Source organism: Hypanus sabinus, chromosome 14 (assembly GCF_030144855.1).
Source record: "Hypanus sabinus isolate sHypSab1 chromosome 14, sHypSab1.hap1, whole genome shotgun sequence".
In the NCBI taxonomy this organism is placed as follows: Eukaryota; Metazoa; Chordata; class Chondrichthyes; order Myliobatiformes; family Dasyatidae; genus Hypanus; species Hypanus sabinus.
In genome coordinates this window covers 33,041,281-33,067,062 of record NC_082719.1, presented here as the reverse complement: position 1 = coordinate 33,067,062, position 25,782 = coordinate 33,041,281, and the positions used below count along the sequence as shown (strand labels likewise).

The following is a 25,782-nucleotide window of genomic DNA, read 5'->3' as shown; positions in this document are numbered from 1 at the left end:
ATGAAGGTCATATTTGTGCAGGTGTCACTGCACAGTGGAACAGTGCACCACCACTCCAGAGTCTGCTAAATCTTCCCGAAGGTCTTTTTGATTTGCCATTCTAGCAGTCCTGCGAGCAGTTCTCTCAGAAAGTTTTCTTGGTCTTCCAGACCTCAACTTGACCTCCACCATTCCTGTTAACTGTCATTTCTTAATTACATTATGAACTGAGGAAATGGCTACCTGAAAACACTTTTCTATCTTCTTATAGCCTTTTCCTGCTTTGTTGGCATTATTTATTTTAATTTTCAGAGTGCTAGGCAGCTGCTTAGAGGAGCCCATGGCTGCTGATTGTTGGGACTAGGTTTGAGGAGTCAGGGTATTTGTAAAGGTTTGAAATTTGCATCATTTAGCCTTTCCTAATGATGACTGTGAACAAGCCATAGCCCTAACAAGCTAATTAAGGTCTGAGACCTTGGTAAAAGTTACCTGAGAGCTCAAATCTCTCGGGGTGCCCAAACTTTGCATGGTGCTCCTTTCCTTTTTTCCCACTCTAAAATTGTACAAAACAAAAATAATACACTAATCTTACTTAAAATGTTGAAAAGAATTTTTCATCTTTAACTTTATGCCTTTTGGAGATCAGTTCATCTTCTACTCACTTGATTATTCACAGTAACAGAAAGTTTGACCAGGAGTGCCCAAACTTTTGCATGCCACTGTATCTCTGTTCAGAAAGCATTTTCTTCCCTCTGGTGAGTGAAGTTTTACATAAATGTTCAAGTTTGTAAATAGATATACTACGCCTTGATGCCCAAGTGATCTTCTTGGCTATTTGACCACAATTGTGGCCAAACAGATCTTATTAAACCATAAGATGATTGCAGCAAGTTACAAAGCGATTAACGTTGCAAGAAATGTTTTCTGAATCAAACTTATGTGACCTTATTTTCTTGTGCAAGAGGTTGAATGTGAACACATATAACCTAAGAGCATAACACTTCTCATAACACTTATAACCTAAGAGCATCAAGCTAGATTTTCTGGAGAATTGTATGAGGTACATTACAATGCAAAATCAAGCTGGATTGCATTATTTGGTCATGATATGGATAAGAGACCTTTAGGATCATCGAGTGTATACCAGCTCTCCATACTTCAATCACCCTTCCCTAAACCTGGCTTGTATCACTCATCTCAGGGCAACTTAACCCATGCACCTTTGGGATATGGGTGGATACCAGGATACCTTGGGAGGGGAGTCCAGAGCACAAGGAGATCATGCAAATTCCACATAGACTGTACAAAAAGTCAACATTGAAGTTAGATTGCTGGTGCTCTGAGGCTGCACATTGCTCGCTGTGCCACCTGGAACCTTATACATACTGCCTCTATTGTCTACAGTTGTATAGGCAGCCCTGAAGCTTGTTTGTACTTGCTCATTTTGGTAACCGTACTCATGAAGTAGGCTGCGAATATTGTTTTTGAACAGAAGGCGAAAGAAAGAGCCAAATTTTGACCAGAAATTTTGGAACTGGTGAGATTAACCAAAAGATGTTAAAAAGAAAATTGCTAAGTACACCAGAGTGAACAATATGCCTAACTTATTTTATATATTCACTAAGAAGGAAATGATAATAATAACTGCGGAAAAAATGGAATCCACTGGTTATCTTGTGTAAAGTCATTCCTGTCTTGCAGCACAAATTAGTCTGGTGATGGAACAAACAGAAATATTTTCTCCCTACCTACAACCATTTACTGGATATCACATTCAGGGAGGTGCATTTTCCTCAACCCTGGCTCTTAAACTTGTAAGGCCATTGTGTGTGTGTGTGTCTGTCTGTCTGTCTCTGTCTCTCCCCTCTCCCTCCTCCTCTCTCTCTCTCCTCCTCCCCCTCTCCCTCTCCCCCCTCTCTCTCCTCCCCCTCCTCCTTTCCTCACCCTCTCTCTCTCTTTCTGTTTATGGAGTGTTATGAATCCCGTAACTGGAGAACTTACCAGCAAAGATAGAGAGGTCCGTTGAAGTCTGATGTCACTATTTTCAAACGTTTTATTCATAAAGGGACACAAAAGTAGGGTTAATACATACATTCAGCTAGTGCACATTGTCAACACTCAACCTAAAGTGCGGGTATATTAATAATCATCATTAAGAAGTGAGCTCTGCTGATGTCTAGGGGTTAATAGATTGTCCGTTGGAAATATAAAAGTCACTCAGAAGGCTGCAGGCCTCAGCCCTTTGAAAATCGCTGGGTTTCACTTGGGGCGACCGAGAGAGAGAGATTGGGGGAGAAAAGAAAGAACTTGCCGAGTCTTGATGAATCTTCCATGAAATCGGGGGAGCGTTGGTTCCCTCTCCCCGATGTTAGTTAAAAGCGGTTTTCTGTGATTCTAGCCACAAATTCCAATCCCGGAATCTAACGCACGTGGCTTCCTTCAGAATGGCTTCCCGCTGCTGCGGGATCACTCTCTCGTGTCTTCTGGGTGCGTCTGAGGGGCAGTCCCCCCGAGACTCTCCTTTATACTTCCTCACGGGGTCGCAGGTGTCAATCAGGTTGGGATGATGCAATCTCTCTCTCAACCAGCCCACCTTGCCCGAGGGCTTTTCACGTGGTCTCCATGAGACAATAGTCGCTGGCATCTTATTCTGTATCCCGGGTGGGATGTGCAATTTTGCACGTTTCTCTCTCTCTCACTTCCTGGGTCTACTGACCCCACCCCTCGATGGGTGTTCTTGCGATTCTCACAAAGGAGGGGGCTGGGATGATAACACCTCCCCTCTTAAAAAACGTTTTTACCAGCGGTTAAAACGGAGTGGTCCACGGTCTTACAGGAGTTTTGGATCTAACACAATACACAAGTTTTTCTTTTCACAAAATACTACCGTTATACATTCAAGTCAGTATCTAAATAGTTAACGATTACAGTGTCCCTTTCTTTAATATCTTAACATTGCGAACTGTACATCAGACTTCAATTCAATAACCACCTATTTAATTTTTTTTTCTTAAGTAACAAAACTAAGGAGGTGTGACCTTAGCTTAGGGGCATTTACAGAAGTTTACGCGAATACTAATCGTTTCAGTCGTTTAACTTAACCGGCAGGTCTCCAAAGGGGCTGTCTTTATTATTCACAGGCTTTGGCGCAAACCCGTTCAACCTGCTTGGCTGTCTAACAATAGCATCCCCATTAACCATCGCCTCTTTTTCGGCGAGCCCCCCCGTGGGGAACTTGAGTAGTTTTGCGCGGTGAACTCCCGCCCGCCCCGCTCATCGGGGTTATTTTAGCAACACCATGCCCCAGACTTAGACCATTTCCACCCAACTCTTTGATTTTACCCAGGTGGCTGGCCCTTTTATCAGTCCTCTTCAGGCTATTGGTGTTTGATTCGAACTCTTCGCTCAAGTAGCCTGTCGAAGGCAGCCTTTTCACACCCCATCCTGGCATAACAATAGAGCGGGGGGCCCTGCTATTCCCCTGCTCACTCTGTGAGCGATCTGCCAGGTTTAAGATTTCTTCCTTCGATTTGGAAACTACAGACTTTTTGTTTCCTTCGCCAACAATCCTCACCCCCCCCCCCCATTCTTAAATTCTGCATTAACTTTGAACACTCCTTCGAGTACAGACGTCGGGGAACTCACACTTTCCCCGGTTACCAAGGTTAACCCTTTTCCCACTGAACCGAGTCCATCTGACCCACAAGGACGGCCGCCCCGTTCCACTGAACTTCTTCTGAGCTCCGTTACTAGGTTCAGCACCTCGGACATTCCCATCTCGGACACACTCAAACGGGACATTGGCCTCTTCCAGGCTTTCAACACCCGTACCTTTTTCAAATTCTAACTTCCCCCGATCCTCCCAGTTACTCTCTGGGCAGCTCCCACCCGGGGAAGGCGCAACCCTGCCAGCTGAAACAACCTCCTCAGCCCTTTCAGCAGACCTCTTCGAGGCAAGGGTATCCTTTCCATCTAGGACTGCCCTCCTCTCATTATCGGGAACACCTTTAGAACTCTGAAGTTCTTCAAACAATTCTGCCAAACCAGACAGATCATCCATGCCCAACTCTGGACCTTTCAACAGCTTTATCTGTTTCTCATCTTTATCTCCTACCTTTAGGACCTTTCTCTTCGCTAAAGGCAGATCTATCTCCTCTCCCTTACCCCCTTTCACTTTACTACTCTTCGTCTTACCACCCTCGAAACCCTCATGGCACAGGGTCGGCAAAGACGTCTCGGCCAAATCAAAACTGGCCAGATTTAAACTGCTCTCATTCACAGCTCTCTCTCTCGACAGACTGCAAGTGACCGCGCCGGCCAGATGGTCCTTGGACGCTAGGGACGGGGCCACCGTACTCGCCGGTCGCCAGGTCAGCAGCATGGCTGACCAAACCTTACCCCCGCTAAGTCGTTCCCCAGCAGGATGTCCACGTCAGCTCTCTGGAATTCTGAGGGCACCCCCACTTCAACTGATCCATACACCAGCTCACAATCCAGAATGACCTTATATAAGGGCACCATTTCTATCCGTTTATTTATTCCTTCCACCTTTACCATGCCTGTTTCCCGACCAAATTCTAGTACCTTACGGCTAACCAGGGATAATTCAGAGCCCGTATCCCTCCAGATTCGTACGGGAACTGGTGTGTCTCCATCCATCACAGATACGGTTCCGTGTGACAGACAACTCCCAGAGCCTTCTCGTACTCTGTCTACCCTCGGCTCTCTGGTCAATTTGCTGATTACCACGGCACACCTGATAGGGACTGTGGTTTTCCCTCTTCCTATCTCCTTCCTCGGAGCAAAGCATCGAGATGCAATGTGCCCCTCCTTTCCACAATTAAAACAGGTCAAACCCGGAGCCCTCTGGCCGTCTTGCCTTTCCCCCTCAACCTTACCGCTAGCTCCCGGTGGGACCTCTGCCTCACTCGTCGGACTTTCTCGATCGTTCCCACGGTCTCTCTGGGGACCTTAATTCGAGGGAGTCTTTGTCTTGTGGGTTAGGACATATTCGTCCGCCAACCTGGCAAATTCTGAAATGGACTTATCCTGCTTCTCATTCAAATACACCCGGATCTCCTCCGGAACACAACTTTTAAATTCCTCAATCAAAAACATCTCCCTGAGACACCCATAATCCTCGCCCACTCTTTCCGCAGTGCACCAATGGTCCAAGAGCACCCCCTTCTCATGGGCTAGCTCGGTATACGTCTGATTCCACCCTTTCCTTAAATTTCTAAACCTTTGTCTATCGGCCTCAGGTACCAATTTGTAAGTCCGGAGAATGACCTTTTTTACCTCATCATAATTCTCCGCTCCTCCCTCCTCCAGGGACAAGGCCGCATATGCTCGTTGGGCCTTCCCCTTTAACACACTTTGTAACAACGCCACCCACTGCTCTTTTGGCCACTTCTGATTTACTGCCACCTTTTCAAAAAGCAAGAAATAGCTATCGACATCTGTCTCCTCGAACAGGGGCACTAATCTCAACTCCCTACTAACATTAAACCGCTCTGCTTGGTCTAACCCTTGATCTCTTCGCTCGTTCTTCATCTTCTCAATTTCCCAGTCATGTTGCCTCTGTTTCTCTTTCTCGGCCCGTTCTCTCTCTTTCTCTTCTGCTTCTAGCTTCTTTAGGTGAATTTCATGCTGCCTTTGCCTTTCCCTCTCTCTCTCTGCCGCTTCCAGCTCTCTTAACTTAATTTCATGTTCCAACTTCAATTTCTCCACCTCTAACTGAACCATCCCACTTGATGGTACCTCTTCAGGGATATCTCCCAATACCTCAGCTTCAAACACCTTCTTCCCAATGTAATACTGGGTTATGGCCCTTCGTACCTCCCGCTTTTTCATGGACGACCTCACTTCTGTGAGGTTCAACCCCTTCGCTAAATTTAACGTCTGATTTTGTGGCCGCCTCTAGCGCCCTCACCGTTGGGTTTTCCATAAATTCACCCACGTCCATCTTTGCTGGTTTCCCGTCTGGCTACCCGCGTAACTAGATTCAAGTTTTTGATTTACAAGCCCGATTCACTGGTCTCCCAATTTGGTGTCAAATCCCGAGACAAGAACCCCAACTGTTATGAATCCCATAACTGGAGAACTTACCAGCAAAGATAGAGAGGTCCGTTGAAGTCTGATGTCACTATTTTCAAACGTTTTATTCATAAAGGGACACAAAAGTAGGGTTAATACATACATTCAGATAGTGCACATTGTCAACACTCAATCTAAAGCGCGGGTATATTAATAACCATCATTAAGAAGTGAGCTCTGCTGATGTCTAGGGGTTAATAGATTGTCCGTTGGAAATATAAAAGTCACTCAGAAGGCTGCAGGCCTCAGCCTTTTGAAAATCGCTGGGTTTCACGTGGGGTGACCGAGAGAGAGAGATTGGGGGAGAAGAGAAAGAACTTGCCGAGTCTTGATGAATCTTCCGTGAAATCGGGGGAGCGTTGGTTCCCTCTCCCCGATGTTAGTTAAAAGCGATGTTAGTTTTCTGTGATTCCAGCCACAAATTCCAATCCCGGAATCTAACGCACGTGGCTTCCTTCAAAATGGCTTCCCGCTGCTGCGGGATCACTCTCTCGTGTCTTCTGGGTGCGTCTGAGGGGTTGTACCCCCCCCCCGAGACTCCCCTTTATACTTCCTCACGGGGTCGCAGGTGTCAATCAGGTTGGGATGATGCAATCTCTCTCTCAACCAGCCCACCTTGCCCGAGGGCTTTTCAAGTGGTCTCCATGAGACAACAGTCGCTGGCATCTTATTCTGTATCCCGGGTGGGACGTGCAATTTTGCACGTTTCTCTCTCTCTCACTTCCTGGGTCTACTGACCCCACCCCTCGACGGGTGTTCTTGCGATTCTCACAAAGGAGGGGGCTGGGATCATAACAGGAGACAGATGCACAAGAGATACTGCAGATACTGGAGATCTCGAGCAACACACACAAGGGCAGCATGGCGGTTTAGCAGCTGGTGTAACACTATTACAGTGCAAACAATCCTGGTTCAGTTCTGCAGCTACCTGTCAGAAATATGTGTGTTCACCCAGTGACCACCTGGGTTTCCTCTGGGTGCTCCCATACTGTAAAGACATGTGGGTTAGTAGACTAATTGATCACATGGGTGTAATTGTGCTGCGTGAGCTTCTTGAGCCAGAAGAGCCTGTTATTGTGCTGCATCACTAAATAAAAATATAAAATAAAAATGCGAGAGAAACTCAACTTGTCAGGGAGCATTCATGGAGGGAAATGAACAGTTGACATTTTGAGCTGTGACCCTTCATCATGACTGGGAAGGAAGGGGGGCAGAAGCCAGAATAAAAAAGTAGGGCCAGGTGATAGATGAGACCAGGTGAGGAAAAAGTTAGGTGGGTGGGTGGCCGAGGGTGGATGATGTGAGAAGCTGGAAGGTGATAGGTGGAAGAGGTAAAGGGCTGAAGGAATCTTATAGGGGAGGATTTAGAATAAAGTGAAGGAGGTGGTTAACAGGTGATGGGCAAGACATAAGGGTAGGGGAAGATAAGACAGTAGAGTGGGTAAATAAACAAAAAAAAAAGTTTTTTTGGACAGCAGCCCCTTCCAACCTTTTCACTGTTCCTTTCTGTGATCCACATCTGGCTCTCAGCACTTTATTTCCCTACCCAGCCTCACCCTATCCCAACTCTCCCCTTTTAATCTTGCTGGCTGCTTCTTTCACTCTTCTGCCCCAAAGCTGCCTTCTACGTTTGTACTTTGATTTACTCTCACCTCCTGTCGCAGTGCTGGTTACCTTGGCTCGTCCTTGGTCATATTCTGGTCATTGGTTTCTTTCCTCACCAGCCTCAATTCTGTGCTCTGCTGCCTGGATCTTTACCTTTATTTTGGGATATTCTTTCCCCCGATTTCTTCTGCTTCCCACTTGTTCCAGCTACCAGCTATTGATCCCAGTGTTCCCCTTATTTCCCATTCACTTGTTAGGGATAAAACCAAACTATTTAGCAGCACCATGCTTCAGATTTCAGACTATGCTACAAGATATTTCCTTAACATACTGTATTATCTGATGGAAAGTGAGACTCCATTGACAGGATACGCATAATTATAGGTAGTGATATTATGTTGTATTTCACCGCTTTCTAATTGTGACGCTTTGGACTTTTCAGGTGGAATTTTAAATCAAGAGTAATAGCAATTATAGTCAAAGTGAATTGATTGAAGTTAATCTGTAAGGGCATTTTGTCATTTAAAAATAATAGGCTTGATTTTTTGGTTGTAATTACAGTCATATTATTGGCATTCACTGCTGTTATACTGTAAGCCTGATGGTAGCTTCTGGAGTTTGCAGCCTGCACATCTGCAATTACACACATAAATCTAGAGACTGCTATCAGTGATTCCCTGTTCATCCACAGAGTCTTGTTTTGCAGCTCTCTTTATAATAATCCTATGAAATCAATGAACTGATGAGAACTCAAGGCAGTAACAAAATATTCTTGCTGCAAAAAGCCTTGAAAATATCATATTGTATCATATAAAGTCCAAGTTAATTACTTAAGGCTGTTAACCCTGACAATTAGCAATAAACTATGGTCCTAAAAATAATTATATGCATGTGAATTGTAAATCTTTAGGGGCAAATATTGCAACAGGAATTAGTATTTTTTAATTTAAATTTTAAAATAATTTGTTCTTCTGGTTTCTACTATATGATTAAATGTGCATTCAAATATTTTTTATGCTTATAGAATGTAAAAAAAATACTTAAAGAACATCAAATATTTTTCTTCCTGGTGTAAGAATCATCACTGAGATTGCATGGCCAGCTTGATGACACCAATGTTACTGGATAACAGGAATCTGCTTGGGCTGATGCCCGTCAGCAACGAGCACAAGAAAAGGCTAAGTTTATTCTGCAGAATTCTAGATCTTTGAGGTTGGTAACAAATGATATAGTCTCACCCCTGACAGAAAAATTCAGCCTTCTATTTTTACTGGAACTGGCGTAATCAGAGAAGTGTAATAAATAGCACCTCTGCATTCAATATGTGAGAATTTGTATGGTTGATAATAGATCAGCTTTTGCCCTTAAAATTAGAATGAAGCTAAGGATGTTTGCAATTATTTATGCATAAAGTGTTTTACAGTGTCAGGTGTGATGCAATTTATGTACATACATGGATAATTGCCAGATTTCAATAACTATTCAAGAAAGGAAGGAGATAGAGGAAGGAAAATTATATGCCAGCTAGTCTAACTGTCACTGGGAAAATGTTGTAATCTGTTTATAAAAACATAGTAGCAAGAAATTAAATGGTTACAAGACAATAAACAGAGTCCACGTGGATTAATGAAAGGGAAATTGTGTGTAAAGGTGAAGTAGTAGACATAACATGTTTGGGTTTCCAAAAGAAATTTAATAATTTGATACACAGACCGTTCCTGCATAAGGTAAGAGTTTCATGGCATTGTTGGATGGTGGGTGTGCGGATGGGAGCTGTTGTTAGTATATTAGTATGTTTAGATTATAGGTTAATCATTGGAAAACAGAGAATAATACATAAGTCACTTATAGGCTGAGAAGCTGAAACTGTTTTCGAACAGGATTAATGCTGGGACTCAATTACTTGCAATCTATAATAATTTGAAAAGGGTCTGAGTGTATTGCAGCCAAGTTTTCTGATGAAATAGAGATAAGTGGCAAAATAAGCTGTATAGCAGATACAGAGTCTGCAAAAGGATATAGATGTGTAAGAGGGGAGAAATGCAGCAGATGAAGTTAGGTATGAGTGAATCTACTTTTTCAGTAGGACTAGACCAACAGAATATTACTTAAATGGAAAGATTAAGTGGTACAGATGTATCTGCTTAAAATTGTTCAAGAAACACAAATTTAGCATGCATGTACGTAATGAGGATGGCAACTGGAACATTGGCAGATATTGTAATGGGGATGGACTACAAAATTAGGGATGTCTTGTTAAAACTATATGTTCCTGGTGGAGCTACACCTGGAGTACTTCATAAGAGTTTTGCACCACTAATTCAGGAGGCCAATATTTTCTATTGGGACAAACAGTTCAGAGAATTTCTGGGATGAACTGCTTGTCCTATGGAGCAAGTCTGATCAGTAGTCACTGGAGTTTAGAGAAACTGAAAGTAATTTTGTTGAAACTGAGGCAGACTAGTTCATCCATGACCTTACTGAAATGATGCAAGAGTAGGATTGAAGGGTCATGTAGCGTACTCCTGCACTCATTTCATGCTTTCTTACGTCCAACTATTGTTGGAGTTACAAAGCTCTGATGACATTTGCTTCACAAACGTAAGTATTTTGCTTTCTGCCTCACCATTGAAATGCATTGACTGTTATGAAATTGCTTTATTTGCATGGGATCTAAAACTACCACCAGCCACAGAAAGTTAAGTCCGGTTATTACAAGGAAAATAAATTTTTGTGACAATTGTTAATCATTTTCAATGAGTCACTCATCCCAGAAGATAGTCACTTGAAAATGTGGGCTGTTGCTTTTTGGAGTTTTTATAAATAAGAAGTTTTAATTTGTTTCATTACTTCTTACTCTCTCTTAATTCAGTTTTTCCTTTCATTTTACTTTTTGTATCTGTTTTGACACTGAACACACTTTTTAAAACTTTATTTTTTGAAATACAGCATGGAACAGTCTTTGAGCCATGGCACCCAGCAATTCCCTGATTTAATCTGAGCCCAATCACGGGACAATTTACAATGACCAATTAACCTTCCAACTACTGGGGAAGGAAACCAAAACACCCAAAGGAAACCCACACAGTTATGGGGAGAATGTACAAACTCCTTACAGGCAGTGGCAGGGATTGAACCCAGGTTGCTGGCACTGTAAAAAAGTTGTGCTAACCTCTGCGTTACCATTTTAATTTGTGTCTCTTCATCATTCCAATGTTGGTTTGTCAAACCTTCAAGTGAATTACTTGAGGAGAGGATAAGTTTTTTTGAACCACTGTGCCTTTATTATCATGCATGGAAAATATATTTTGAGCTGAAGGGTACAGGGCATTTCTAGATAATTGCACCTGTAGATTATATGGACCTTCGTGGTCTATTCTGAGGAAAGTGTAAACAATGAAACAGTGCATATTACATTATATACTAAACCAGTGTCTGTATTTTCAGGACATATACAATGTTCCCTGTCAAAACTGATGGCATTCAAAGTATTTACTATAGCTGCCATGAAGGTTGACAAGATACTTATATTATTGTTCATTGCAAGGAATGCTTTGTCTGTCAAGTCAATATGCAAAACATTTTAGCATCTATTTTGTTACTTCATGATCTATTATTAATACTGTAACATATCAATGTTTGAATGCCTATTAATGACTAAAGATCACACCCTTGATATGAAAAAGCTCTGCCGTCTATGAGAATGTAACCTGTCTCTCAGGGATAGTGTAACTGCTATCCTGAGACAGGAAAAATGGAGTAAAATTAAATCTGATATGTTCCAGTCCAATATCGAATGCTGTCAGCTGTGCTGCCACTGCATCAAAATAATGGAGTTGCAAAACCACTGATAACATGAATATTAACAAAGGGAAACAATAACTTATCATTACTTCTTTGTGATAATGTGAGTTTTAAATAAAAATGCTTGTGTTTAAAATCATATGCGCGTAATATATAATTTGATGTTTAAAATTCCTTTTTCTTACTGTTCTTGTTATGCTAATACAATATAGTAAAATCAATACCAATATCTAACAGTAGAAAATTAGCACCTCTGACTCTTTGTTGGCACAAGTTAGCTTTTTTTTGTTGGATTATCTCTAGCTAGGACGAAACTAAAAAAGCTATGCTGATGTTGGCTTGAACTTCTCTGAGCTACTGCAAATTCAGTTCTCTTTGGCAATTCAGTACTTGAAAGTCAGAACATGACAGACTTCGTTTTACATGAGTTTTGGGATTAAAATCGAATCAATTCGCACTTACATTTGCATTGGACTTATTTATTTAATTGCAAATATCATTGCCTAAAAACAAACAGCAAGAAACATATCGAAAGGTACTGGAACTTAACAAACTGCAGGAATTTTTTTAACAAAATTAGTTAGAATTGGAATGAAATGTGATGTGAAATAAAGATTTGCAGACAAAAACAAGAAAGTAATTTTAAAAAATCAGCATTGGATTAGTTATTCAACTAAACTTAAAGGTAACATCAGTTGTATTTGTGGTAATTTTAATAGTAGATTCAGATAATAGTATATTGCTATATTAGATCATAGAAATTTAATGCATTTAGATTTCTTTTTTCAGCTGATATATTTGTATCAACTGCCAAGCTTAATATTCTTGACGTCTCATTGACATCAAATTGTCAGCTAGATTTTGTTGAAGGAACGTTTTATGCCCATTTCCAATATATGCATAGTTTCTTTGTCGTTCTGGCTTACAGGTTCATTTGAGTGATGTGTTAGAGCCAGTCAGTTAAACAGTAATAATAGGAAAATGGTATTGATAATGCCAAGAGTATTTTTTTTCCTTTGGGTAATGCAAGGCCCTGGATGAGTTTTTTAATGCTAACATGCAGTTCTAGTATTGAATGCTGGTTAGAAAACTGAAACTTGCTAATTCTTCTTTCATGCATGGGATAAATTTTCTGCCCTAAAGGGCAGCAGTTATTGCCTTTGAACCAAGTGGTAGTTCACAGTCAAGTGCTGTGGATCTGGAGTGACTTATTAACTAAGTTAGTTATAGCTTACAAATGTCCTTCCCAAAAACATATAAGTGAAGGTATCCAAATGATTTCATAGCCATCATTACTGAAACTAATAATTTACTCCAATTTTATTATATTAACTCCGCAAATTAAGATAATAGGATATAAAGTTGCAGTTTGCATCCTTAGGACAGGCGTCTTATTTACTAGTTCAGTAAGAAAATAGCCTGAGTAGCATATGCCACCAAATGCCCAAATTGATACTGCTTTGATTAGTTGTCTAATGAATTGGTGCCATGCTAGCTGGATTCTAGAAATTTGGTCACATAATTTCATTTATTCTATGCTTCATCTTCTGTGATTGGAAATTGATTTATTTTTTTTTCAGAAGGGAAACCTGATGCTGATGCAGGTTGTCACAATCACTCTGGAAATTTGATTGTTCATTTGTAGGCATAAGCCTCTTAAACCATGATGGAATTCTGTACTGGTTTGCACAGGGTAATGTAAGATAATGTAATTCTCATGTTTTGTTTTTGAATTAATGTGGAATAATTAGTGAAGAAGACATACAAGATCTTTGCCTTCATGGATCAGGGTATAGAATATAAACATTTGGTTTGTTGCGTTGGAAACCTTCAACACGCGGGTTAGACACACTTGAAGTTCTGGTTAGCAGACGATAGGAAGGATGTGGTTATGCTAGTGAGAGAACAGAAGAGATTCATCAGGATGTCGCCTGGATTGGACGACAGTAGTTATGGGGGGAGAACAGATAGCTTGGTTTGATTTTTTTTTGGAATGAAGAATGCTGAGGGAGGAATGTAAAATTATAAGTGGCTGCAATAGGGTCGAAAGCATCAGAATATTTTCCCATGGTAGAAGTACTAAAGGCACATAGATCTAGGGTTTAAAGGAAATATGAAGGAAAATGTGTTTTTTTTTACACAGTGTGGTTAATATCCTGAACTTGTTGCCAGGAAAGGTGGTGGCTTTATATATAACCATTGTGCTTAAGAGACATTAAGATAGTGACTCAAGTAGGCAAGGCATTGAATGAATGACACCTAATACAGGCAAAAATGTTGAGCTGGATGTGGTGGGCCAGAGGGTCTGTTTTTGTGTGCGTACAATTCTTTGTCTTTATTATATATTGTGCAAACAGTTAATATTCCAATTTGAGTATATTGTGGTGAAAACAATCACTCACACCACCAATTCTTCAAGTCAAAGAGAATTGCACTTATTTCTACTAATCTTGCATTAGTAAGAGGAAGAAGGCAGTTACTACCTTCTTCCTGATTATACCACATTATGATGTGTACAACATATACAGTATAAAATCTTTATACATTGAGGAATAGTGCAGATAATTACCCTCTACTGAAAGTCTTCTGGTATCTTATCTAGGTCTGTGCTTATGTAACTTGCACGCATTCATTCAATAAGATATCTAACTCAAATAAGCTGTTCACAAGGACAAATTATGTTCTTTCCTTATCTTAATTATTACATTGAAATCTTGGATGATGTGGGCAGTAGTGAGCAGACAGCATTCATCTCTGATTTTGATTAAAACATGTTCCTCGATCTTTAGCAACTCCATTGGAAGGATTCTCTATAGTGAGGTCTCTACATCATAAGAGCTTGCGATATAAAGGGAGGGTCTGGTGAACAAGCTGATCAAAACTTGTGCTGTTGAAAAAATTTTAAAAAATAGCTAAGTCTTGCTCTGAGATGTACCATGAAATATAAAGACATATAATAAAGAAACATTAAAATAATTTCAAAACTTAAAAAATACCCAAAAAGATTAAAAAAGCCCCAAGAAACCAGCAACACAAAAGTCTTTAAAACATCCTTGAAACTCTTCTAAGCACATTTTAAATATCCAAATTAATAAAGTATCAAAGATTTTAAAAAGTCTTGGCAAGGAAAAAGCGTATTTCAGAGTAATATCTCATTTGTGAGTGTCTTACTGACTCTTAATTCAATAAATGTATACTCCTTGCTCTTCTTTGGACAATGAGCAGAAACTTCTGCATCCTTAAGTATAATATATAAATATGTTGTGTTGTCTTCTATATTGAGTTGGAGTTTACAGCTAAGTAGAGAGGAGTGTTGTGTATCTGAGTAAATCTGTAAATATGCTGATTGATTAAGCATTCTTGTTTACATAATTCAATACAGATATACTGTATGTAAATGTAAGAGAATGGCATACTTCATCACCACACCACATCATAAGAGTGCACCACAGTTTTGACAAATTTACTGGAGTTCTTTGAGGACATAATGAGTGCAGTAAATAGAGGGGAACAGGTGGATGTCGTATACTTGGATTTCCAGAAGGTGTTCGATAAGGTGCTGCACAAGAGACTTATAAATAAAATACAGATGCATGGAGTTGGAGGAAGTGTATTGGCATGGATAGTGGATTGGTTAACCGATAGAAGGCAGACAGTTGGTATAAATGGGTGTTTCTCCGGTCGGCAGTCGGTGGTGAGTGGGGTGCCACAGGGGTCGGTGCTGGGCCTGCAGCTGTTTACCATTTACATTGATGATTTGGAAGAGGGGACTGAGTGTAGCTTAGCAAAATTTGGTGATGACACTAAACTGAGTGGAAAAGCAAATTGTACAGAGGATGTGGAGAGTCTGCAGAGGGATACAGATAGATTAAGTGAGTGGGCCAAGGTCTGGCAGATGGACTATTGTACAACTTTGGTAAATGCGAGATTATCCACTTTGGAAGGAATAATAGAAGAACACATTATTATTTAAATGGTGAAAGATTGCAGCATGTTGTTGTTCAAAAGGACTTGGGAGTGCTTGTTTATGAGTCGCAAAAAGTTGGGTTGCAGGTACAACAGGTTATTAAGAAGGCGAACAGAATGTTGGCCTTCATTGCTAGAGGGATTGAATTCAAGAGCAGGGAGATCATGCTGCAACTATACAGGGTACTGGTGAGGCCGCACCTGGAGCACTGTGTGCAGTTCTGGTCTCCATACTTGAGGAAGGATATACTGGCTTTGGAGGCAGTGCAGAGGAGGATCACCAGGTTGATTCCAGCCATGAATGGGGTTAACCGACAAGGAGAGATTATACTCTCCAGGGTTCAGGAGAATGAGAGGGGATCTTATAGAAACATACAAAATTTTGAAAGGGATAGATAAGATAGAAGTAGAAAAATTGTTTCCAATGGTAGGTGAGACTAGAACTAGGGGATAATGCCTCAGGATTCAGGGGAGAAGATTTAGGACAGAGATGAGGAGAAACTGTTTTTCCCAGAGAGTGGTGAATCTGTGTAATTCTCTGCCCAGGGAAGCAGTTGAGGCGGCTTCACTAAATATATTTAAGATACAGTTAGATAGATTTTTGCATAGGGGAATTAAGGGTTTTGGAGAAAAGGCAGGTAGATGGAGCTGAGTTTATGGACAGATCTCCCATGATCTTATTGAATGGTGGGGCAGGCTCGATGGGCCAGATGGCCTACTCCTGCTCCTATTTCTTATGTTCTTATTTTCTCACTACCATTAAAATGAAACTAAGAAGTTCACATGTTTTTCCCAGTCTTCCATGTTTTATTTTTTTGATTAGGTTTGGAGTTACAAAACATAACACACTAAGTCTCAGTCTTAGTGTCATCTGCAAATTTGCTGATCCAGTTTATCATATCATCATTGAGTTTGTTGTGATACAATAGGTGCCAACTAGCATAAGTCCAGAAGACATAAAAGCAGAGAAATAGGCCATTCAACCCATTAAATCTGCGCCAGCATTCTGTCATGCGTGATTTATTATTCGTCTCATCCCCATTCTCCTGCCTTTTCCTCATAATCTTTGATACCCTGATAAATCAAGAACTTATCAACCTCCACTCTAAGTATACTCAGTAACTTGGCCTCCACAGCTATCCATGTCAATAAAATCCAAAGATTCACCACCCTCTGTCTAAAGAAATTCCTCCACATCTCTTTTGTAAATGGACATCCTTTTATCCCGAGGCTGTGCCTCTGGTCCCATACACAAACTATCTGAAATATCCTCTACACATTCTCTCTATCTAGGCCTTTCAATATTTGTTAGGTTTCAGTTTGATTCCCCTTCATTCTTCTAAACTCCAGCAAGCACAGGCCCAGAGTAACCAAATGCTTCTTGTACGTTAACCCTTTCATTTCTGAAATAATTCTTATGAACCTCTTTTGGGCCTTCTCCGATGCCAGCACATCTTTTCTTAGATAAGGGGCTCAAACTGCTCAGAATACTCCAAATGCAGCCTGACCAGTGGCTTATATAGCCCCAGCATCACATCTTTGCTCTTGTATTCTGGTCCTCTTGAAATGAATGTTAATTGCATTTGCCTTCTTTACCACTGGCTCAACCTACAAGCTATCCTTTAGGCAACCCTGCACAATGACTTCCAAGTCCCCTTGTGCCTCCGATTTTGAATTTTCTCCCTGTTTAGAAAATACTCCATGTCTTTATTCCTTCTATCAAAGTGCATACCCATATGTTTCCCTACACTATATATCCTGAACTGAAACTTCATCCTTAATAATGGGCTCCAAGATCCTCCCAGTCACTGAAGTTAGGCTAATTGGCCAATAATTTTCTTTTTTTCCCCCGCCTTCCACCCTTCTTAAAGAGTGGAGTGACTTTTGCCATATTCCATTTCTCCTGAACTATTCCAGAATCTTGTGATTCTTGAAAGATCATTTTTAATTCCTCCGCAATCTCTTCAGCTACTACTTTCAGAACCCTGGGGTGCAATCCATCTGGTTTAGCTGACTTATCTACCTTCAGACCTTTCAGCTTTCCAAGCACCTTTTCCTTTGTAATAGCAACTACACTCAGTTCTGCCTCCTGACACGCTCGAATTTTTGGCAGACTGCTCGTGTGTCTTCCTCAGTTAAAAGTAACAGGAAATACTTATTAAGTTTGTCTACAACTTCTTTGTCCCTCATCGCTACCTCTCCAGCATCATTTCCAAAAAGTCTGATATTCACTCTCACCTCTCTTTTACACTTTACATATCTGAAAAAACTTGTGGTATCCTCTTTTATATTATTGGCTAGTTTACCTTCATATTTCATGTTTTCTCTCCTTATGACTTCTTAGTTGCATTTGGTTGGTTTTTAAAAGCTTCCAATCCTCTAACTTCCCTCTAATTTTTGCTATATTATGTGCCTCTCTTTGTTTTTATGCTGTCTTTTACTTTGATTATCAGCCACAGTTGCCTCATCCTCCCTTTAGAATACTTCTTCATTTTAGGGATGTATCTATCCTGAACCTTCCAAATTGCCCCTAGAGACTCCAGCCATTGTTGTTCTGCTGTCATTACTGCCTCATCCCTTCCAGTGAACTTTGATCAACTTATGCCTCTGTAATTCCCTTTACCCATTTTGTACTGATACATCAGACTTTAGTTTCTTTCTCTCAAAATGCGGGGTGAATTATCATATTATGATAACAGCCTCCTAAGAGTTCCTTTACCTTAAACTCCCTGATAAAATCTGGTTCATTACACAACAATCAGTCCAGAATAGCTGATCCCTCTTGGGCTCAACCAAAAGCTGCTGCTCTAAAAAGCCATCTTGTAGCCATTTTAAGCATACTGCATATTGAAATCCCCCATGACCTTTGTGAAATGCCTTATCAATCTATCGTTGTAACTTATATGCCACATCCTGTCTACTATTTGGAGGCCTGTATATAACTTCTATCAGGGTCTTTTTGCCCTTGTAGTTACTTAATTCTACTCGCAAGCATTCTACATCTTCTGATACTTGGATATTAAGTTCCGAACTATGATCTTCTTTCAGCCACAGCTCAGTGATACCCACAACATCATATCTGCCAATCTCTAACTGTGCTACAAGATCATCTACTTTATTCCATATATTGTGTTCTTTCAAATATAACACCTTCAGTCCTGTATTAATCCTGTAAGCTAATGTTACAGCTATATAAGACTTTAGTCAGACTCCACTTGGAGTACTGTGTTCAGTTCTGGTCACCTCACTACAGGAAGGATACGGATACTATAGAAAGAGTACAGAGGAGATTTACAAGGATATTGCCTGGATTAGAGGGCGTACCATATGAGAATAGAATGAGTGAATTTGGCCTTTTTTCCTTGGAGCAATGGAGGATGAGAGGTGACCTGATAGAGGTGTAGAAGATGATGAAAGGCATTGATCATGTCGATAGCCAAAGGCTTTTTCCCAGGGCTGAAATGGCTACTATGAGGGGGCATGGTTTTAAGGTGCTTAGAAGTAGGTACAGAAGGGATGGCGGGTAAGTTTTTCACACAGAGTGGTGGGTGCGTGGAATGCACTGCCTGCAAAGGTGGTAGAGGCGGATACAGTAGGGTCCTTTAAGAGACTCTTAGATAGGTACGTGGAACTTAGAAAGCTAGAGGGCTATGCGGTAGTGTAATTCTAAGTAGTTTCTAGACCAGGTTATGTGGTAGGCGCAAGATTGTGGCTGTAAATTTCTATGTCCTATGTTTTTCTCGATATTCCCCCATGTTATACTTCATATCATCCCCCGACTGCAACTTTGCCCTATCATCTACCTGTCTGTCCTCACACTCACTGCACACTGCATCTACAGTCATGGTAGAAAGTTTGTACCCTGTAGAATTTTCTCTATTTCTGCATAACTATATGTAATCAGATCTTCACTTAAGTGCTAAAACCAAATAAAGAAAACCCAATTAAATAAATAACACAAAACATGATACTTGTTCATTTATTTAAGAAAAATGATCCAACAAATGTTTTTGTTGGAAAAAGTAAGTGTGTGAACCTTTGCTTTCAGTAACTGGTGTGATTACCCACCCCACCCCCATACAGCAATGGCTTCAACCAAATATTTCTGGTAACTCTTGATCAGTCCTGAACATTGGCTTGGAGGAATTTTAGGCCATTCTTCCATACAAAGCTGCTGTTAAATGTCTTAATACAATTGCAAGTTGTCCAAACCCTGAGGCAGCAAAGCCAAACCATGATATTCCTTCTGCCATGCTTCACAGTTGGGATGAGGTTTTGGTGTTGGTGTGCAGTACCCTTTTTCCTCCAAAAACAGCAATGTGCATTTCTGCACAAAAGTTCCACTTTTCTCATCTGTCCACAGAACATGGTCCCAGTAGAACTCACGTGGTCTTTTGCAAACTTGAGATGTGCAGCAATTTTTCTTTTTTGAAGACAGTGGTTTCCTTTGTGGTGTCCTTCCACAAACTCCATTGTTGTTCAGTGTTTTTTTGTATAGTGGACACATGAACAGAGACCTTAGCAATTTCTAGAGATATCTGCAGGGCTTTTGCTGTCACGGTTGGGTTGTTTTTCACCTCCTTCTGCATTGTGTTCTTGGTGTGATCTTTGCAGGATGCCTGCTCTTAGGGAGAGTAGCAACAATACTGAGGGAATTTTTCTTATTGTGGACTGATGAACTCTCAGGTTCTTTAGAAATGCTCTTGTAGACTTTTCTAGCTTAATGCATCCCCTCAATTCTTCTCTGAAAGTTGCTTTGATCGACACATGGTGCACGTAAACAGATAAATAGAGAAGAAGAGGCTCTGTCAGTAACCTGAATTTGTATCTATTTTTTAAAGGGCAAGGCACCTCTACAACCCACACCTCCAATCTCATCTCATTGATTGAAACTCTTGGCTCCAAATAGTTTTTGTAGAAGGTATTTCCCTAGAGGTTCACATACTTTTTCCAACAAATGCAAGTAATATTGGATCATTTTTCTCAATAAATAAGTTAACAAGTATAATGTTTTTGTGTTATTTTTTTAATTGGGTTCTCATTATGTAGTTTTAGGACTTGCATGAAGATCTGATGTCATATTTATACAGAAATAGAGAAGATTGTACAGGGTTCACAAACTTTCTAGCACCACTGTACTTGTGTACTAACTGCCGCATCCTCAGCCCTACCACTCCAGTTGCCATCCCCTGTCAAATTAGTTTAAACCCTCACCAACAGCTTTATCACTGATCCAACAATAGACCGAGTATTGATCACTTTGGCAAATCATTAGTCACAAGCCTCCAGTCAGAGAGGCAACCATCTACTACCACTCTCTGGCTTCCCCGTTAAGACAATGTTGAATCTAATATACTACTTTATACTGAATACCAAGTGATTGGACCTTCTTGTCCTGCCTCCCATGCAGAACTTTGTCATATGCCTTGCCGAAGTCCATGTAGAGAACATCCACTGACTTTTCTTCATCAATTTTCCTGGTAAACTCCTTGAAGAACCCTATAAAATTAGTTGGACACAATCTACCACACACAAAGTCATGTTAACTCTCCCTAATCAGTCCTTGTCTATCCAAATACATATATATCCTGTGCCTTAGAATTAATTAATGATGTAATTAAGATGGCAACTGTTTGTGTGCAACTCTGATGTGAATCATCAAACATTCCCACTTAGGACTACTGAGCTGAAATCCACCAGCACAGCCATGGGGGCTTTAGTAAGCAGCATCGTTTTAAAACCTTTAAAAAAATCTATCGGTATTCAAAATCGTCAAATTTCAGACAGCAGACTTGGGTTGCAAATGCAGGGAGGCAGAGGAGTGCTTACAGGACTGCTTTGAGTTGGTGGAGTGTATACAACTGACTTACAGAGATTCCTCTTCAAGTCTGAATATGCCACACTGACGTCATCAAGACCTGTGTGGGTGAGTGTGTGCCTTTGAGAATGTAATGGACATACTCAAACCAAAAGCGGGGGGTGAACAAGGAGATTGTTCTAGTCTATGAGGGCTAGGTCTGTGGCATTCTAGACCAGATAGATCCGAACTTCACAAAAAGTCAAGGTACAAATTTTGGAAGGCTATTTTAAGGGCAAAGAAACAATTCCGATTGAGGTTAGAGATGGAATCGGTTGCATGTCTTTCTGAATGGATTTGCAGGCCCTTACTTCCTACAAAGTGAAACATAACATCATGAATGGCTGTGATGGTTCACTCCCAGATGAGCTCAACATGTTTCATGCATGCTTTGAAAGGGAGAATAAAGCTGCAACTGTGAGAATTTTTGCAGGATCCGGTGACCTTGTGATCTCTGTCTTGGAGACTGATGTCAGAATACCTTTGAAGAGGATGAACCCTTGCAAGATGTCAGGCCCTGATGGTGTATGTGTTAGAACTTGAAACTTATGCCAACTGGCAGGAGTAGTCAAGGACATCTTCAATCTCTCATTGCTGCAGTCGGAGGTTCTCACTTGCTTTAAAATGGTGACAATCGTACCAATGCACAAGAAAAACAGGGTGAGCTGCCTCAAGGATTACCGCCCAGTTGCACTCACATTTACTGTGATGAATTGCTTTGAGAGTTTGGTCATAGCTAGAATCAATTCCTGCTTAAGCAAGGATTTGGACCCGCTGCAATTTGCTTATTGCCACATAGGACTACAGTGGATGCAATTTTACTGGCTCACTGCTCAGCCTTAGATCATCTGGACAATGACAATCCCTACACTAGGTTGCTGTTTATTTATTCCAGCTCGGCATTCAACACAATCATACCCACAGTTCTAATCAACATGCTCCAAAGCTGGGGTTTTGTACCTCTATCTGCAACTGGATCCTTCACTTTCTCATTGAGAGATCAGTCTTTATGGATTGGAAATAACATCGACCCCTTGCTGACAGTCAATGCTGGCAGTGGGAAGATGCCAGAACATGAATGCATGCTTAGCCTATTGCACTACTTTCTTTACATCTACGATTGTGTGGCTAGGCACACTTCAAATACCATCTATAAATTTGATGATTGCTCAATTATCGTTGGCAGAATTTCAGATGGTGACGAGGAGCCATACAGGAGTGAGACAGATCAGCTGGTTGAGTGGTGTGGCAGCAACAACCTTGCACTCAACATCAGTGAGACCAAGGAATTGATTGTAGACTTCAGGAAGAATAAGTTGAGAATATACATACCAGTCCTTAGAGAGGGATCAAAGATGGAAAGGGTGAGCAGTTTCAAGTTCCTGGGTGTCAACATCTCTGTAGATCTATCCTGTGCCTAATGTACTGATGCAATTACAAAGAAGGCATGACAGTGGCTATATTTTATTAGGAGTTTGAGGAGAATTGACATGTAACCAAAGGCACTTGCAAATTTCTACAGATGTACCATGGAGAGCATTCTAACTGGCTGCATCACTATCTGGTGTAGAGGGCTACTGCAAAGTTTCATAAAAAGCTGCAGAAAGTTGTAAACTCAGCCAGCTTCATCATGGGCACAGCTTCTTCAACATCCAGGACACCTTCAAAAGGTGATGCCTGAAAAAAGTAGCATCCATCATCATGGACCCCCATCACTCAGGACATGCCCTCTTCTCATTTCTACCGTCACGGAGGAGGAACTGGAGCCTAAAGGCACACACTCTGCATTTCAGGGACAGCTTCTTCCCCTTTGCCATCAGATTTATGAATGGACAATGAACCTGTGACCACTATTTTCCTTCTCCTATTGCTGCTGCAAAACAAAAAAAAAACTGGCATATGCCAGTGATTCTGACATCTGATTCTGATTCTGACTTTCCAATAACTTATCCACTACTGATGCCAGGCTCACCGGCTTATAGTTGCCCTGCTTATTCTTAGTGCCTTACTTGAACAATGGAACAGTATTAGCTATCCCCCAGTCCTGTGGTACATCACCCATGGTTAAGGACATTTTAAATACCTCTTCCAGGGCCCTTTAGATTCTGAAGTACCCTGCCTCAATATTCGAGGGACACCTTGCCAGGCCCTGGGGACTTATCCACTCTAATTTGCCTCAAGACAGGAAGCACCTCCTCTTCTATAATCTGGATATAGTCCATGATCTCACTTCTGTTTTACCTCAGTTCTATAGAATTTGCAACGGTTTCCCTAGTAAATGCAGATGCAAAAAATCCATTTAAAATCTTTCCTATTTCTTTCAGCTCCATATTTAAATGACCATGCTGATCAATTGGACTAACTTTGTCCCCTGCTATCCTCTTTCTCTTAGTATATCTGTAGAAGCCCTTGGGATTCTCCTGCACTTTGACTGCCAGAGTAATCTCATGCATTATTTTAGCTCTTCTGATTTCTGTTTTAAGTGTTCTCTTCATTTCTTACGCTCAAGCCTCTCATTCGTTCCTTGCTGCCTATACCTGCTATGCACCTTCTTCTTAACCAAGGACTCAATATCCCCAAAACCCAAGCTTCCCTAAATCTGGTAGCCTTGTCTTTATTCTTACAGGAACATACAAACTCTCTATTTTCACTATTTCACCACAAAGCCCTCTACTTAGCAAGCATGGTCTAATTTAATCTGTGCTGTGAATTACAATGTTTACTGGAGTAGCTGAGACTGTGCCTTAGGGTAACGTTGTGATTTCTTGGAACTTAGCATTTCATCTCTTTTCTCTCTCAGTAAGGAAATATTTGCTAGCCACCACCCCACCAACATGCCTCATTACCCATTAGCCAATGTCCTTGCAACCAGCTCAGTGATGCCACCCAGCCAACATGGTTCCATTAGAACGGTTGCAGGTTGACTCATAAGGCAATCTGCAGACTCCCACATCCAATAAGCTATCAAAAATAAGAATGGACAATTGAATGCAGAATGATTTCATTTATGATTTTGACTTTGAATGCTTAACGTGTGATAATTTATATAGTATACATTTTTTGTGTTTTTTTGTTTATTGGTAAGATGCGGGACTGTAAATGTTCAAGCTGCAGTTACTGTCATCCTACTTGAACGAGGTGGTTGAGTATAGAACAATGGAAATGGTTGCTTCCTTCAGTACTCCTTTTCCTTCCTCTCTCGTTCTGCAGTAGCTTACTGCTTAGCTTGTCGCCAGGGGCTGTTATCTCACAGGGCTTACACTTCTCATGAAGCTGCACTGTATTCAGTAGGCACCTGTGAATCTTGAAACCATCCTGATGAGTAGTGTAGATCTTCTCCATACAGCTGCAGGCAGCTGTGAACATCTTTTCACCCTACTGGGTACTCAGACTTTGGTTTCTGGTGGTGTCAAATACAAATAGCGTTGACGACTACTGCAGAATTCTGATTGTTACTAGATTATTAGATGTGATTTTCTGCTTGGCCATTGAGTGAGTAGAATAGAACAGAACTGGCAAGTCTTACAAAGTGACGTTTACAGCCAAAGGCATGGCAAAGCCATCAATCCTTATGAGGCTGCATATGTGCTCTTTTGGCTGTTTGGCATTGCCAAGACAGAATGAAATTGACGTTGCCCTTCTTGGATTGAACTCTCTTAGAAAACAAAGGGTAACAAACTATGAATGATGCAAAGATTTCCTGCTTTAGATTGGGAGGATCCAAATGCATACAGTACATGTTTAGTACCATGGTGGATATGACAGCCTCTTGCAATGAAGTCCTTGATCTTAGTTGAGTTTGCAGTTGCCTTCGTATTTCTGAAGTTGTCTTTAATGAAATGTAGATATCATACATATTGTTTCTTGCTAACGTTCAGGGCAGAGAATTGAGGAAGAAATTCCTTGACAATTGATTTGTTACTGCAGTGTGCTGTTTCAGGTAATTTAAAAAGCATTTCAACAGGAACATGAATAAGAATGGTTTGGAGGGATATTGCCAAGCTGTGGGCAAGTGGGACCAAATTAGATGGGAACCTTGGTTGACATGGACCAGATGTATCCCAGGGATTCTTTCTGGGCCGTATGACTCTAAATCAACCTGCAATTAACTATATTTGGTGGGTGATATTTTTAAGTAGGGCTAGGTGTTTTTCTTATTAGTGAGCACTTTTTCAACCATGCAGGGTCAAATGTGTGCTGGGATGCTACATTCCACTGTGATGAAGCTGTCATGACATTCCTTTATGTGGAAGTTCATTGTGTTTGCCAACACCCTCGTGAATATGCCACCTCCATGATAGTACAAGATAGTCCAAACACATTTTATGGTCTCTGTAAGGAACTATTTTTGTACTTTGACTCGCTCTTGAATTATTTTTGAATTGTCAGTTCACCCAATGTGCTCTGCTGGAAGGAGTTCCTAGAAATCTGTTTTTTTCTTACTAGTTTTCACTATTATTCTAAGGAAACAGTTG

General features: G+C 40.9%; 2 protein-coding genes across 7 annotated transcripts in view; one reads left to right on the top strand and one right to left on the bottom strand.

The window, feature by feature from the left end:
* The window catches only part of ppargc1a (peroxisome proliferator-activated receptor gamma, coactivator 1 alpha), a 589,189-nt gene that overhangs the window by 204,483 nt on the left and 358,924 nt on the right, over positions 1 to 25,782 (top strand). The gene's annotated exons all lie outside the window — the stretch shown is intronic.
* The window catches only part of LOC132404648 (E3 ubiquitin-protein ligase BRE1A-like), a 142,353-nt gene continuing 117,564 nt past the window's right edge, over positions 994 to 25,782 (bottom strand). For 4 of the 5 annotated variants that reach the window (XR_009515623.1, XR_009515626.1, XR_009515624.1 and 1 more), the window contains one exon: positions 994 to 14,371. Coding sequence is in view for 1 of the 5 variants with exons in the window: in XM_059988962.1 (XP_059844945.1) it covers positions 4,951 to 5,832 (882 nt within the window). In the remaining 4 variants the exon portion in view is untranslated. The remainder of the gene's footprint in view (positions 14,372 to 25,782) is intronic. The other variant, XM_059988962.1, reaches the window with a different exon arrangement.